Source organism: Mustela erminea, chromosome 10 (genome assembly GCF_009829155.1).
Source record: "Mustela erminea isolate mMusErm1 chromosome 10, mMusErm1.Pri, whole genome shotgun sequence".
Taxonomy (NCBI): domain Eukaryota; kingdom Metazoa; phylum Chordata; class Mammalia; order Carnivora; family Mustelidae; genus Mustela; species Mustela erminea.
In genome coordinates, this window is record NC_045623.1 from 29,745,710 (window position 1) to 29,762,790 (window position 17,081).

The window sequence follows — 17,081 nt, forward strand, 5'->3', positions numbered from 1 at the left end:
AAAAATCAACCTATTTTTATAACTGGGCAGCTTAATATACTGGCATGATAGTTTTTATTCTTTTATTTTGTATAAAAATACAGTTACTTAAAAATAAATATCTTAGAGATTAGAGATTGAAGATATATATACCTGTATAGATAGATACAGATATACATCAGCAAATGCCAAGAAAAAAAAATTTTTTTCCCCTAAATACATGAGTCTCAAGCATGCTACCTTACCAGCTTTCGGAAGACTGAGTGGATTGTCTGCTTTTCTCTCTTATTCCCATTGTAAAAGGCAATTTCTTCACTATTAAAGAAAATAATTTAGTAATTAATTTCGATATTACTGGTGCCTGAAAAATAATTGAAATACAGTATTTGATGACTGAATATTTTATTTAAATATTAATATAAATATATTTATGTTTATATATATAACACATATATATAAACAGTAAATAAATATAAAAGACACTTAAAACTGTAAGCTTAGTGGGTACGTCTGGCCACAGTCCTGTACTTGAGAGTCTGCTCCTTGCCTGACTGATTAGAGGGCAAAGAAATACATGCCTAAACTGGATCAGAGACTGAACAGGAGCCACGTGTTGGATATGCCATATATAGCTGGAAAAGATATGCTGGGCTAGTTCTCAGAAAATTAATTTAATTTCTTTAATAAGAAATAAGAAGGAGGTTGCTATGATGTATAGGAAGGCAGGGCTGGGACAGCCATTACAGATGACAAATGGAATACAGACCCTACAGAAGGGAGAGGAGAAAACAACAGCTAGTAGAAGCTATGGAGTGATGCTATGACATACAGCCTTTGAAAGACAGAAAAGCAAACCAAGTATGAATGACTTCACAGTGCCAGCTTCCAGGAGCCCTGGACAGTCATTGCACAGTCATTCTTATGCTGGGAATCTCACCATACCCTCACAACAACCCCCCTTTTCTTGAGCTGGCCTGAATGGGTCCATAAGGGCCACAAGAATCGTGACTAGAAGAAAAAGGGCATTCTTACAGATGAAGACACTGTAGTTAAGAAAAGCCTGTCAAAGTCTTACAGCTAGCAAGTCAAGCAGCTAAGACTATAACTCATATCTGACATTCCACTCCCAAGTCAGTACAATGTAAAAAATCCCAGGAAAATAACTCTTACAGCAGAGAAAAGTAAAGATCCACACAGGAGTCTATAGGGTACAGTTAAAAAGCCTTCAATAAACACCCAATCTTCAAAGTCTATTTTTTCCCCTTAAAAATGTATGTGAATTTAATATTCTACTCCAAAATATATCTGCATCTTTTCCATTACAAAAGCAAGGTAGCTCTTACCTCAATCCTTTCAAACAAAATTAACTTTGTATAAAGATGAATCATGTTTGATCTGTGTTTCACCATTTCCTTGACACAATAACACAGAGACCCAGGGTATCACAATTACGGTTTGACAAATAATTTTATACCTATATTACTTTTCTTACTTCCTTCCAACCCCTCTGCATGTTTAAGCCCATGGAAGGTGAGAAAAGCATTCTACTTCTTTCTCATTTTAGCCCCAATCTAAAACCTGAAAGGGCAAAAATAACCCAGAATACTATGGCTGCCTATCCATCACTGTTTTCTCTTCCACAACCTTCTTATGTAAGAGAACTCCACTTTTCTCAGCTACCCATTTATCCCTTTCTATGCACCAAAGGGTTTAGGAATGGCCACAACCCCATCTATAAGGAATTATGAGTTCCTTTTGGTCGAAGCCAATCACTTAGCTGTGACTGCTTCAGGGAAGGGCCAGTGATCACTCTGGCCAAAGAGAGGTGAAACAAAGTCAAGGGTGGGGCTTCGGAGAAAGTTTCCCTGCTCTCCTGAAGAAATGGCCTCTTTTTATTTCTGGGCTTTTTACAGGGGAGGAGGGCTGGTGAGATCTGAAACTGCTTTTGCCATCTTGTGATCATAAGAAAAATTAGGCTGAGGAAGGCAGCAACATACAAAGGAGGGCTGAGCCAAGAGAACATCAAAGGACCAGAGCCCTGATCATGTTGTACCTGGAATGGGGCTACCTTAAGAGTTCTTATGTCAAGTAGTAAATGTCCTTATTGTTATTGCTACCTAAATCAGGGTTTTCTGTTTCTTGCAAAAGAAAGCATTCTAGCTGATACCATCTTTCATTCACTTGGCAGATCACCTCTCCACTTAACCAAAAATCTATTCCTCCGCCTCCCTAAGGCACTGAACTCTATTTAAAACTGGTACCATTTTAGCAATATAAGGAAACAAAGGAAGAAGGAACTGTTAAAAAAGTAATCTTCTAAGTAGTTCTGTAAATGCTTTAGGTCTCCATAAAGATTAGGACCCTCAAAATGACTTAAAGTTTACAGATCAATACGTGAGAAAATTTATCGAGTACCTACTACATATCAAAACTTAGGCTGGAAGCTTTGTATGTATTTCATATTTAATACTTATGATAGTCCTATATTCTCTATTACAAACAAAAGCTATAACTAACTTGCCAGAAGTCATATAATATATAATTGATAAGAAGAGGAGGCAGATTTTGAAACTAATCAGGCTGGCTCCAGAGCCTAATACTTTTTCTTCCTATTTTGGAAACTATCAGGAAAATAGGTAGACACATGTGCAGTTAGACTGAATTACTGAGCATACACAGTCTCAAAATAAAAGTATTTGTGGATAAACTGAGAATTTTCTTTGAAGAAATATTGTAAGTAAACTTGAATTTGAATGTATTTTGAGTGTGTTTAAAGTGAAATTAACAGAAAATTAGTCAATAAAAGAGATGAGGAGGTGAACCAGGGATACTACACAATTAAGAAAAAGAAATGTTGAGGATTACTACTTTATAAAACTTGTATTTTTTATAATGTATTATTCAAAAGAGGTAAATAAAGAAACAATTTTGGTAACAGTGTCTCCCAGACATCTTGGAGTAAACTTATATGACATCAATATCCATAAAAACAGTTTTAGTACAGCTAAATTTAACACATTTCTTCTTACCTGTTTGTGATGAGCCGGGAATTAACGAACCTATACTCTCCCTCATACTTTTGCTCAGTTATTGTCATCTTACCAATGGGTCTTCTAAGTCGAGTTAGGAGTAGCCCAGAAATAATCAAGTAGGCCATCATACTTGTTGGGCCCTATTATTATTGGAAGAGAATATACAATGTTCAAGGATATCATAATAAATTCACTGGATGCAACATGCACAATTTCTATAAATAACTGCAGTGACTTGGCTAATTTCCCCCCTTAATTATTTCTTTTTTGGGAAAATATACATTGTTCACACTTTTCACCACTCGTCTATTCTGTTCCTCTTCCAACACTGTATCTCATCCCCAGCTCTTCTCAATTTGCTTACCTAAAAAACTCCTAATTGTGGGTGCTTGGGTGGCCTAGACTAGTCTGTTGAGTTGTCTGCCTTTGGCTCAGGTCATGATCCCAAGGGTCCTAGGATCGAGCTCTGCATTAGGCTTCCTGCTCAGTTCTGCCTGCCACTTCCCCTGCTTGTGCTCTTTCCCTCTCCCTCTTTCTGTCAAATAAGTAAATGAAATCTTTAAAAGAAATTAATAAATAAAAATAAAAACCCCTAATTGCATCCTTACTCTTCCTATGGCATCTAAAACTCTTCTGATGGAACTCTACCTGATATTCCCTTAATATTCCACAGACACTCTCAGACGTTCTCTTAGAATGTTAATATTCCCTGAGATTTTTTCCTTAGATCTTTCCTACTTTTTATCTCTACTCCAATCACTCTTAAAAATCCAAGATAGTATTTACAAGTAAGTGCCAAGTACTACAGAGTACTTAGCTCACTACTCTGTAGGGTGTCAAGCTAAAGTCTCCCAAACAAGCTCTACCTGGTTTTCCCTTCTCCTACATCTTGCTTGTAGCTGCCAAACTTTCTAACTTGGTGAGTAACCTCATCACCCATTGACCAACGTTAAGAGGAAAGCTTTAAGCTTACCTTCCCAACTCATCACAGGCACTTTCCTCATTCCCATCTATATACTGTATTCTGCCATACTGAATAAACTATTTCCTAAACATGCCATTTAAGGAAGCCAGTATTGTGCCTAGCAAGCCTGACATATCTAATGGACACCTACTCATCCTCCTCAGAGCAACTCAAATATCACCTCCAATTCTTCTGGACACTAAATATGTTTATCAAACTTCTGTCACTTATCATTCTGCATTAAAACTGAATACCTATTCTTTCACTGGACTGTAAACCTTCTTCAGCTGGAACTGTGCCTTACTCATCTTTTTTCCCCACTACCTAGTACAACATGTGTGGACTATGATTTGTATTCAGTATTTTTAAAATTAAATATGATTGATTCAAATGTATTTCAACAGTCAATGCAAGAATGGGCAAAGGAGAAAACTAAAACATAGTTTCTACCTTTGAGAAATGCAGAATCAGATAACAGGAATACATGGAGAGATATTTAGGTATTATAAAAATGTAATAAGTACCATAAAAATATTATAGAACAAAGACAAAAGGGATTAGGCCTATTCATCTGCTTAGAGTAAAAACAAGCTAGAAGAATGATTAAACCCAGATCATAGGGTAGCAGATTAGGACGGTAGACAAGAAATTCAAATAAAGCCTACTTTCTCCAGTGTTCTGGAAAGTAGCAAAAACTACTATATAAATTGTATGTTAATCAACTATAAGATATGTATGCATATACATGTACATATATACATAGTACAGCCACACTATTACATGGTTGTATAATAAATATGTAAGAGTGACATCACATATTACACGATTAAAGTTGTATTTCAACAAGAATACTCAAAGAAAATTTAAAGGTCATTCTTACCAACACAAATATTAAAGAGACAGGGGATGGCTCAGGAGATAGTCAACCATTTATATAATTATAAAATTACATATTATATACAAAAAAACCATTATATTTAAAGGTATTTCTCATATTTTAACATTCAAATTTCATATTAAATGGCTGTCTCCAAATCTCTTTTTAGCCATTACTTTACAATAGTAAGTACATGATGTCAATATTTAAGCACTTCTCGTTATTAATGCCACAAAAATTTTCCAAGTATCTGACTTAAGGAAAATTCAAACACCAAATTAGAGGACTTTTTTAAGTCTCTAATACAGTATTATTTTATAACTAGACTTTCTTAGGTACATGTTGTAAAAACACATTCTTTGAGATACATAAAAATTTCTATAATCCAGCTATTTACAACATAGAACTATAGCAATTTAAAAGATAGATTAAACTCACCTGAGCTCCTATTGCACTTGTTAACTTGAAGATATACAAAACTATGTCTAAAAATGGCTGTAAATATTAAAAGGTAAAGATTAAAAAGAAGTAGATTGTATAGACTGAAAGCTAATAAAACATGATAAATATAAAATGCTATTTAACATTTAACACATAATTGTCAACATGCAGAGTTCCCACCATATATAATGTACTATAAACAGCATACAAACCAACAAAAACATAAAATAAACAGTTCTTATTCTCAAGAAACTTAAAACAGAGATAGCACGACCAAAGGCTACTGATAATCAAGTGGGAAAAACATTTTCCATTTTCCAACAATTAAGGTAGTTCAACTATGATAATTAACCATTAGAACTTAGTAATTTCTCAATGCAGTGTAAAGACAATGAATAAAAGGCACTGTATCCTCAAATCTACTACCAGCTTTCCAGGTTTCCATAGATCTACACCAATAAAATGAAAGGCTCTTCCTGCTTGTAACATTGCTTTAATTCTATTACTTTATCACAATATCCATATACTGAAATAATTGAATGAGCCTATAATTTTCTGATATAAAACTCAAGCGTCTAGAACTAAGACATTAATATACTGCTCCTTACACATGGAGACAACTCAAATGACATATCAAAAGTTTATACATATTTTGAAGTCTTTTTAAAAAATCCCTATATTCTTTCACTTTAAGTCTATAGCCATCCCTTTCTTGGCTTCTATTAAGATTAACCTGTTCTTTTTTGACTTATAAATTATCAAAAAGATAGATATATTTATAAAATGTAAGTACATTTAAAAGTTGACAAAAATGACTCATCACTTAAGTCACAGTTCAAACAATGAGATATTAAAAACAGTAAAAATACTGTAGTACAGGGCCCACTACAATTATATTTTTTTCTATTACCAATGTGACAAGACCTGAGCTGTAGAGTTGCTCAAGTGTCAAGATGTAAGGAATACATAACAGTATGTACAGAATTACAAAAATATTTGTATATACACTCCCCTGCCCCTAGACACACATATACAACAAACGTCAAAATGTGGTAATGAATTAATCAGTAATTTATAGTTGTCAGAATTCCTACAGTAAAGAATAAGTTAGCAAAGGCTTCTGGAAAGCTGAATAAAAAGTGTGGCATGAAGTGAAAAGGTATACTACTAATGGGCCTGTCATGAGTGGGGGAATTCTTGCAGATCAATAGCACTTTTCTAAGAATTGCCTATCCTCCCTCCAGCCACATGGTTGAAGCAGGAGCATTCCTCTTCTTACAGGGTGACCCAGACCCCTGGGGAGAGTTCTTTTGTCTCAGACTGGGTATCTGGATCAACTGTGGCCAGGGACAAAGATACCATAATTGGTCCACTTTGAGACAAGCTCTCATCCCAGACCAAGAGCAGCCATGTGGATAGCGGTAGGAAACAGGGCCTCTGAGATGACAAGAGGAAGAAATGCTGGGTAGATGATCTCGGAGGTGCCCTGTACATGTCCCAGACGAGGCAGGAGGTAATGGCAAAGACGACGACTTAATGAGAAGACAACAGCAAAAGCTGTAAAGGGTGGTGAGACAAGATAGTACAAAAAAGAACTGAGGAAACTGGCAGGAAGAAACCTGGTTAGGGCCTATCCTGTCCCAAGAGCTCTGGCAATATTCTGGGATGGCGGGGGTAGGGGGAGATAGTAATTAGAAAATGGAAATCAACTAGTATCTTGTGAAGATTTTTGACCATTACTCAAATGATCTATTAGAATTAGAGATACTGAAGCACAGACATGAACAGGAAGAAGTCCAGCCTAATGTTACACATGTGGAACTAGAAACATAAACTGATGGTCAATTTCTAACAAGAAGTCCACAAGTCAAGTGACAAAAATTCAAATTTCTGTTCTTTTCCTGAAATCAGCCTGCAAAATTCATACAAAATCTTTATAAGACACACTAAGTTGGCCAAAGCACCTCACAAAAATAATAGAGAAAATTAAACAACTGTAGTTAAAGCTATTATAACAACTCTAATTTTCTCAAAAAAGCACTTAGTAGTTATGCTGTTATGTCCATCAAAACAATTCTATATAAATATGCTAACAATTCTATATAAATATGCTAAGATTCAAAACTCAACAAATCAACACATAATTTTTAAAAAGAAAATAGAGAAACTTACCTTACTAAGATTTGAATACAGATCAACTACACTGTTACAAAACTTTTCTACGTCTTGAGTAAGCAGCTGGTCTGGGTTGGCTATTCTGTTGTCCAGATTTCCCATTTTATAATATGTGAAAGCTCTGAAACAGATGAAAGAAAATGACATGAAAACTGAGGATTTTAAAAACAAAAAAATTCACATTCTAGCACACAGGGCAAATTCATAGAAATGGAAAGGTCTGGAGCTGGAAGAGGCCATAAAGATTGTCCTTACTTTAAAGATAAGGAAGCTAGACCAGAGAAGGATGACTTGCAAATTAACCGAAGAGCTAGGATTAAAGTCTAAACTGCTGAGGTCTTTGCCTATGTGCTTCTGGGTCTAAGAAAATTTCCTTGAAAACATACCAATACAAGAGAAAAACTTCTAGATCTCAATATCATCAACATTTCTATTCAGTTCAAGTATGTTTAATATAAAAATAGGTTATCACTTACTGGAGATACTCCTCATAGAGGTATTTAGTTAGTCTTACTCGGAAGCATAGTTTGAGCTCATTTAACCCAAACTTCAAGAAGTTGTTAACTACAGAGATCTGAAACAAACAAACACATATTACTGGCTTTGCTATATTTCCATTCACAAAATTATTATTTATTGCTCTAACATTGGCTCTGTCCCCAAATCCTATGACTTTTATAACTGATTGTCCAAATTGATAATGATTTGCTTCTGTTTTACTCAGAGTGTGCAAAGATACAAAGAGAACATCCCAAAGCAAATGCAATTGGCTCTATTATGCTGATATATTAAAACTCTACTTGAAACTCAATTTTTTAATATGTTAATAACATTAATTACGAGAAGCATCTTGACACTTTTTTTGTCAACAAATAAAAGCCAAATCTGTCCCCTTTGGATTCAGTGTAAAGGAGTCCTGACATTTATGTTTGTATCTTCTGTTTCCTTCTATAAGCACTACAACCCTAGACAATGAATTCTATTTGCATTTTTTTAAAAAAAACTATAAATTTCATACCAACTAATACCATAATTTCAGAGTCATCTTTACTTCTTGTTCCCATCATTATACTGAAATTAAGTCTTCCATAGTTCCAAACTCAGATTTACGTAAACATTTTCTCAAGAAAACGGTTGTCCACTCAATCTCCATCTCTTAATGACATCTACAATTCTTATCTCAACTTTTTCTAAAGTCTAAAAACCGTGTACATGTATCCTCATGCTTTATTAAATTTCTGACATATTCTCTAATTAGCTGGAGTTTAAAATCAAGTTTTTTACTCTCATATTTATAATAATAAAATTCTTGTAGTAGTAATAAAAGAAAGAACCAAGCTGAAAATATCACTTATGATTTAAACCAAACATTGACCTTTATTTTTAATAAATTCAGATACTAAATTCTAATTTCACTTAAACGACATCAGTGGTTCAAGTTACTCCAATAGTTTAGGGCCTAAAGCAATGGTTCCCATTCAGGGTGATTTTGCCACCACACCTACCCAAGCCCTACCCTCCTCAGGACATTTGCCAATATCCTCGAGACATCTGGGGTTGTCAAAACTGGGGGGGAGGGGCACTACTGCCATCAAGTGGGATGCTACTAAACATCACAGAAACCCTGGCCTCAAGGTTAGAACAAAACAACACATATGGACACATCCACATATGTATACAATGAAACTAAACCCAACTTCATTCCTTTTTTACTATCTAGTAAAAAGGTTTACATTGCAAATTTCTGCTCTAAGTTATAAAACCAAACATGAGATAGGAATTTAGTACCATAAATCTTTAAAGTAAACTTAAGCAAAAATCTCTGAAGATTCTAGGTAGATCCAAGTTTTTCCCTATGTAAAGATTTTTTTAAAGAATTACACTTACGAGAGGCATGGCGGCGATGAAGTTGAATAAGTATCTCTTGAAATCTTTCCTGCTACGACCAATGATACCACTGCAAACCACCACATGCAATGCATTAGTTGCAAAAGAAGCAATATCGAACTCAAAGAAAAGCTGTAAAGCTCTAAAATTACTCTTGGAAGTTTTCATTGACTCAAAAGATTCAGTAAGAAAAAAGATGCCAAAAAACATTTTCTTGCAGAAATGGGTTTCCAACTTTTGAAATCTGACATTTGAAACAGGCTTCTTGAACATCACTCTATGAATGGCAAAATTAAATAACAACAATTTCCTTAGTTCTTTTCCTTCATAAAAAATGGTAATTTAAAGAAAGACTCATGCTGCCACAAAAGGGATTTAGATGGCAAAATAACAAACAACTTTATAGAACCAGCAATGGGTTATTATGGATGAAATAAACTAGTATATGTTTTCAAATATTTTAATACCCTGATTCTCATTTGTATGAACTAATGGCAGAGACAGCCCAATGACAGATCAGCAAACTCTCACAGTAAAAGATCAAGAGTAAATATTTTAAGCTCCTGTGGGCCAGAAGAGCTCTGTTCCAATTACTGTGTTCTGCTATGGCAGAGGAAAAACAGCCAAGAATGAGACTAGCTGCATCCTAAAAACATTTTCCCAAACAGATGGCAGTGGGATTAGACCCTTGGAGCCTTATCTGCTGACACTAGAACTAATCACTGGTCAGAGAGTAGACTAGTGGGGATCCCCAGAGCCTCTGAATGGTTCTCTAGCTGCTTCAGATCTGTTAACACACTTCAACTAGACCAACTCCTCTTTCACCTTTTTAATGTATTTTACATATTTACCTGTTCTAAAAATATCCATTAAGAACTTATTTAAAGTTAAGAATTCTACTACTTTTTGAAAACCATTGTATCATATAAGTAAAGGATCTCTGAGTACCATACATCTATGATCTTTAAAAAGATATAACTTATTTGATCATACACTCTTTTTTCAATGAGTGTCAGTAAAATGTATTTTGAAAAGTATTGTGCTAAATGATTTAAACCTAGCTCCACATAGAAAAAAAGATATGGTATATGATACGGAAATAATCTGATTTTTATGAGGGAGTAGGGGAATAATGCCAAGTAATGTTAGCTGGTATTTTAGAGCAAAAAAAGATGCATGGTCAAATAAGTTTGAGAAAACCTGGGTTAAACAAAACTAACAAATGTCTTTTTCAAAGACCTCAAAGACCTTAACATAACATAAAACTTGTGCATTCAAACTCTCTGAAAGGGCTTTATAGCAGGTATCATTTCCTCTGTCATGGCTGGCATTCCTTGGAACATACTCTGGGAAATGCTACTTCAGACGGATAGAAAAATCTGTAGTGCAATTTTGATAGAACTGCTAAACAATTGTTTTTAAAGTTTAAGTTGAGCTAGAAAATACCTAAAACTGAACCACATAAAAATGTTTTTTCTAGAAATCAGAATATTAAAAACAAGAGCACTTAAAACAGTACAAAAAGTTTAGAGGTTTAGATTAAACTTGTTTGAACTAAACTTCACATAAAACCAAAGTGCTTTTAGTGCTGCCCAAGCTGTGAAACACACAAAGATTATAAAGCTTGGTGAAGCACATGCTATCATTCAGCAACAGTTTACCATTGGAGTGGCAGCTATAAATTTAAAAAATGGTTTCTTGAATAAAGTCTTATTTCTGCTTATTATTCCGCTGCAAAAGAAAAATAATAATAAAGAGTAATTTTACAGTTTATATCATATTACTTCTAAAACACATAAGGATCTTTATAAAAGATGATTTCGTGATTTTAAAATGCTTGTTGGCAAAAGGCTGGAAATAAAATATATCTTTTTAAGTACATTATAACAGCAACAGTAGGAAGGATTCTCCTCCACATCATGGAAATTTCCAGTGTCTACCTTGAAGAAAGAAGTCTGTCCCATTAAAATTTGCCCATATTCCAAAGTCTTTAGCCACCACTAACAAATAAGCCAAAAAGATGTAAAGGATATTAAAATGTACATTAAAGACCAGAATGTGTTTCTTTCACTTTTTTTTTTAAGCAGAAATAGATGAATCTAAACCTCTTTGGAAAAAGCAGAAAGGAAAAAAGCACAACCAATTTATAATGTAGCTTTAGTAGCAAGTTAGAGCAATGTGTTGTGTTTCAAATAAAACTGTTCCAAATTATGAATTCACAATGTTTAAAAATGTTAAATTTAACTAAGTATCAAAGATCTCATACACAGAAGCTCAAAAATACTTATGAAGGAGAAAGTTAACAAATTACTTTAAAATGATTGCTTCACAATTGATGAATATGGGTTAAGAATATATGAAAGTGGGGCATCAGGGTGTCTCAGTAGTTTAAGCATCTGCCTTTGGCTCAGGTCGTGATCCCAGGGTCCTGGGATCAAGCCCCACATCAGGCTCCCTGTTCGGTGGAGAGTCTGCTTCTTCCTCTGTCCTTCCTCACTGCTCATGCTTGATCTCTCTCTGCCTCTATCAAATAAATAAAATCTTTTAAAAAAAATTTTCTTTAAAAAAAACTTTCTTAAAAAAAAGAGTATATGGAAGTTTTTTACTGTTTCTGCACTTTTCTGTAAGTTTAGTAATATCAAAAAAATGTTTTTTAGAAACTCTACTTTTTTTTTTTTTCATTTTTTCTTTATGTCATATCTAAATTTTAAAACTGGGTACCCAATGGGGTGCCTGGGTGGCTCAGTGGGTTAAAGCCTCTGCTTTCGGCTCAGGTCATGATCTCAGGGTCCTGGGATCAAGCCCTTCATCAGACTCTCTGCTCGGCGGGGAGCCTGCTTCCCCTCTCTCTCTGCCTACTTGTGATCTCTCTCTCTCTGCCAAATACATAAATAAAATCTTAAAAAACAAACAAACAAACAAAACAAAAAAAAACCTGGGTACTCAACAAATTGATTACTCTAGTACAATTATAGGTTGGCTCATGCTACTCTCGGCAGTGCATTTTCTCCAGGGCATTTAAGACTATGAGAAAATTAAAATCAGCATCTATTCAATTAAAGTTGGGAATGCCTAGTTTAGAAGAGTAAGTATTATTCTTTTGGATTACAAAAACATGAAATCATAAAATGTGAAAAGTAAAGTTTAAAAAATAAACCACTCTTCTACACTATACCAAGGTTGTAGAAGGTTCTTTATATGCAATATGTGACTTTCTACACAGATAGCTAATATGATGATTATAGTAGATATAAACTGCATATTTTTGTTATTAACAAAATATATTTTGTATAAATACATTATATATATATTATATATATAATACATTTATATTTTGTATTGTTGGGGGATCCTATATCTTTATTAATAGATGGGGTACTTAGATAATAAAGTTATCAAAGGAAAAAATATAAAATTTTATAATCATATAAAAGGACATACATGTCTTCTCTACTGTATACAAAGGACTCAAATTATTTATGCACACAGCTTATATAAGCAGAACTTAGCAGTAAAATTGATCTTCCAAAGCTGATATGCTAGCAGCAACCAATAAACACTTCTATTATGTTTATAACAAATTTCTTGGAATTTCTAAGAGGATTCCGCACTAGGGCACATACACAAAAATGACCAGACTCTCGTCAAACACCATTCAGGAAGACCAACAATCAGTAAGTCCTCAAGTTGGCTTCTAGCAAGTTTTTAGCCCTTCATTTTTATAATTTTTTAAAAGATTTTATTTATTTTATTTGACACAGAGAGAGAGATCACAAATAGGCAGAGAGGCAGGCAGAGAGAGAGGGGGAAGTCAGCTCTCTGCCAAGCAGAGAGCCCGATGGAGGGCTCAATCCCCAGACCCTGAGACCATGACCTGAGCCGAAGGGAGAGGCTTAACCCACTAAGCCATCCAGGCACCCCCACTCCTTCACTTTTAAAGACAAATAGACAGGGAAAGAGTGACAGACTTAAGGAAAGCCTCTAAAATGAACCCAAAAAATGAGAACAAAAAAACCAAGAAAAAACACAAACAATGCAGGAAGCTTAAAAAAAAAGCACACACTTGCAAGAATGACTGCTCTAAAAATGAACATCTATACAAAAAGATAACTCTTAGCAATAAAATGATGACAATATACATTCACTGGATGATAAAGTAAAAAGAAATTTCCTAGAAAATAAAATGTCAGAGATGAAACAGTAGGGAAATTATAAGATAATCATCTGATTATCTTATATCTTGAGTTCCAACACTCAAGTAATAAAGATTCCAGAAAAAAATAAAGAAAAAAAAGAGAGGAAGAATTTTTTAAAAGCACAAGAAAACTTCTCAGAATGCAGAATGAGTTTTTCAATTGAAAAGAGCCCACCTAGGCCCAGCACAGTAAAAAAAAAAAAAAAATCACAGCAACATTCAGTAAAAATACTAAACACCAGCAATACACCAAAACAACAACAAACGATCATAAAAGCTTCCACAGGGCGCTAAAAAGAGACCCACCATTAAGGAAGGGCAAGCAGCACAGAAGTGGACCTCCATACCCAATGCAGCAACTAGACTAGCAGTGTTTAACCATGGCTACACATTAGAATCACCTGGGATATCTCAAAAAGTAATGACTAATTGAATCAGGATCTCTAGGGGGTGGGCCCAGGTATTAATGGTTCTCAAAATTCCCCAGATGATTCTAATCATCCTGCAACCAAGGCTGAGAACTGCTGAGCTCTACAGAAGACAACAGAGTGATGCTTTCAAAATTCTAACAAAAAATGGTTTCCAAGTTGGATTGTATAAATACAGCTAAACTATCAATCAAATATAAGGGTTCAGGTCTCAAAAATTTACTTCTATTGTGCCCTTTCTCAGAAAAACAATGTACATGCCAAAATGATAAAGTAAATTAAGAAAAAGTAAGACAGAGGTTTCAGAAAACAGGTTATTTAATGCACAAGAGAAAGATAGAAGAAATTCCCAAGATGGGGTGCCTGGGTGGCTCAGTGGGTTAAACCTCTGCCTTCAGGCTCAGGTCATGATCTCAGGGTCCTGAGATCGAGACCCACATCGGGCTCTCTACTCAGTGGAGAGCCTGCTTCCCCTCTCTCTCTCTCTCTGCCTTCCGCTCTGCCTACTTGTGATCTCTGTCAAATAAATAAATAAATAATCTTAAAAAAAAAAAAAAGAAAAGAAAAAAAGAAACTCCCAAGATCATAATTAAAGCAAATTCAAAGTGGACTGCTCTTTAGTTGGCTTAAGGTGCAATCAGTACAGATTAGGGCAGGAAGACAAGAAACTAACAAGAGGTATAGGGTGCAGTGGTAATAGACAAAAATCAAAAGATCACCTAGTGTGTATGACCATATTACAATACTGAGAAGATGTTACAGTGTTGTCGAATAAGCTTAGGCTGAATTAGTAAGAAGTAGGCAAAGAACTAAGGTACACAAACAAAAACTTGCAATTTTCAAATGCCAGGAAAAACAAAAAGTTGTTTATCAAAGAAACTACCAAAGTACAGCATGTGGCTCAGCAGTAAACAGGAAAAATCACGTAAACAATAAATTCTAACGACAAAAAATGCGATAAAACAACTTAAGAGGATGAGCGTGGTCATGGGTAGGAATGTAAAAGAGCTAATTCTCATCTTTCAAAGTAGGAAATAAATGCATACTCTCTAAAACTGAAAAATTTAGGACAATAAACAAGTTACAGTGAAATACAGAGGTACAGATGAACAGTAAAAAGAAAAGAAAACAACTGGCTCCAGGAATGGCAGTTACAAGTACAAGAATGGGGAAGAGAAGTGATGTGTTTCCAGTAACACTATTTGACATTAAGCTGTGTTCATGTATTCCTTTTTAAGCTGTTCACATATTACTACAATTAGGAAAAAAAAAAAAAAAAGGCAGGGCACTGACCACAGGTTTCAGGGAGAGCTGTATTAAATACAAGAGCCTGCACAATTACACGTGTTCTGAAGCATGTAGTTAGGGTTTTAGTCCTATGCAAATAACTTTCTCTATTTGCCAAGAGAGATGAGTCAGAAAACATGTGCATAAAGCATTCTTCCTCATCCTACAAATCCTAAGAAACAAATCAAGAATATGAGGGGGGGGGGAAAGCACTTTATTTCAAAATTTGGGAGCATTCAAAAATTTTAAGTAGTGTCTTCAAAAAGTTATTAGATTAAGTACTTTAAGAAATTTTCTGATAAAATACTGCATGCCAGGAAAGAGAATTCCAAGAAAAATGTTTTACTCTAACATTCAAATTGGTATCATCGGTAATAAAATCTTTAACAGGTAAGTGTTAATATCCCAACTGTTACTGTAAGTTTTTAAATTCAAAATTATCAATTATAATGATAATATGTATGAAGACTATAATGAAAAAAATGTACAAAGCACTACCTTCAGAAACTGAAGGAAATGTCTACAAATTGTTTTTTTCCTTCTAATAAACATTCTCAATATGATTCTCTGAAGTGCTTTGATATTTTCCTCCAAATTATCTCATTAATTTTAGACATCCTACTTGGTGATTTTTTTAACCCTTGCTCCAGCAATTATACTGCATTTTAATTTGTTTCCTTGTCCCTAACTCTCTAAAACTGTCAGCTCTGCAGGACTTGGTACAAAGTCTCTCCTGTTCCCCAGTATATCCCTATCACAGAGTAGCAGGATGCCTGGCACATGGGAGACACTCAATAAACATCTGTTAAGTAAATGAACAAATACATAATTTGACTTAAATATTTATACCTAATTGAGAATCTAATTTTTGCTTAAGATAATGTTAAATATGAGACAAATCAGTATTTTGTACATATAGGAGGAAGGTGAATAGAAAAGTACCTTTCAATGAGTGTCCCATTTTGAATCATCCAAACATCACAATATGTTCGAGACACCAGCATAACAGCAATAAGTATCAAGTAACCTGTCTAAAATAAACCAGGTATAGTAAATTAAATAAATGCATTTTTAAAAGTTAAAAGAAACATTACCTTGGCAAAGATTTTTTTATTTCTAAATTCAAATCTTTAGTCTAGCTTTAATACAATGGCTGACATTTTACGTATAGGCCATTTTTAAATATAATTTTAAAAGAATTTAAAAATATAATATAAATGAAAAAGACTTATACATCATTTAATCTAACTTTCTCTTCCAGAATTCAAAAGTGAATCCCAGGCAGGTCAAATAATTTGTTTTCCTACAAATAATTTGTCTTCATACTAGAAGGTAGTAGTATAACTTCAATTACCTGAATCACAGTGTACTGTGATTGTCTCAGATTTCTAATATAGAAGTCTAAAACAAAAAATGATAGTAACTATTAATGTACAGTTAAGCAAATATTGAAGGCTAAATTGTGCCTAATGCAATAAACTTGGTTCAGTTTGTTGGAAAAATCTCTAATACTGCCCCTGCCCTCAATTTTGTGATGAAAATTTATACACAGAAAATGAGAAAACAGCATAGTAGGTAAGTATATTTGCATCACTTCGTGGAACAAGTGGCAGAATAGGAAGGCCTCAGTAGCAGAAGAGGATTATGATGTTAGAAATATATTAAACAGACCAAGTAAAACAAAGGAGAGCATGACAATTATGAGTTAAAAAAGATAAAGGATTTAATGAGAAATAGGAAATAGACTGAAACCATATGAATAACAGTACTGCATACCCAGCAGACTTTAGCAATATTAAACTACTGCAAGCCTCTA

The 17,081-nt window shown here is 34.3% G+C and overlaps 1 protein-coding gene across 3 annotated transcripts in view; it reads right to left on the minus strand.

Moving 5' to 3' along the window:
* ABCD3 (ATP binding cassette subfamily D member 3) overlaps window positions 1-17,081 on the minus strand; it is a 75,960-nt gene that overhangs the window by 22,955 nt on the left and 35,924 nt on the right. For 2 of the 3 annotated variants that reach the window (XM_032361069.1, XM_032361070.1), the window contains 7 exons: window positions 16,208-16,296; window positions 9,356-9,425; window positions 7,945-8,042; window positions 7,466-7,589; window positions 5,291-5,347; window positions 3,009-3,151; window positions 225-294 (listed from right to left, as the gene is read on the minus strand). In XM_032361069.1, coding sequence (XP_032216960.1) covers window positions 225-294; window positions 3,009-3,151; window positions 5,291-5,347; window positions 7,466-7,589; window positions 7,945-8,042; window positions 9,356-9,425; window positions 16,208-16,296 — 651 coding nt within the window. The remainder of the gene's footprint in view (window positions 1-224; window positions 295-3,008; window positions 3,152-5,290; window positions 5,348-7,465; window positions 7,590-7,944; window positions 8,043-9,355; window positions 9,426-16,207; window positions 16,297-17,081) is intronic. The other variant, XM_032361071.1, reaches the window with a different exon arrangement.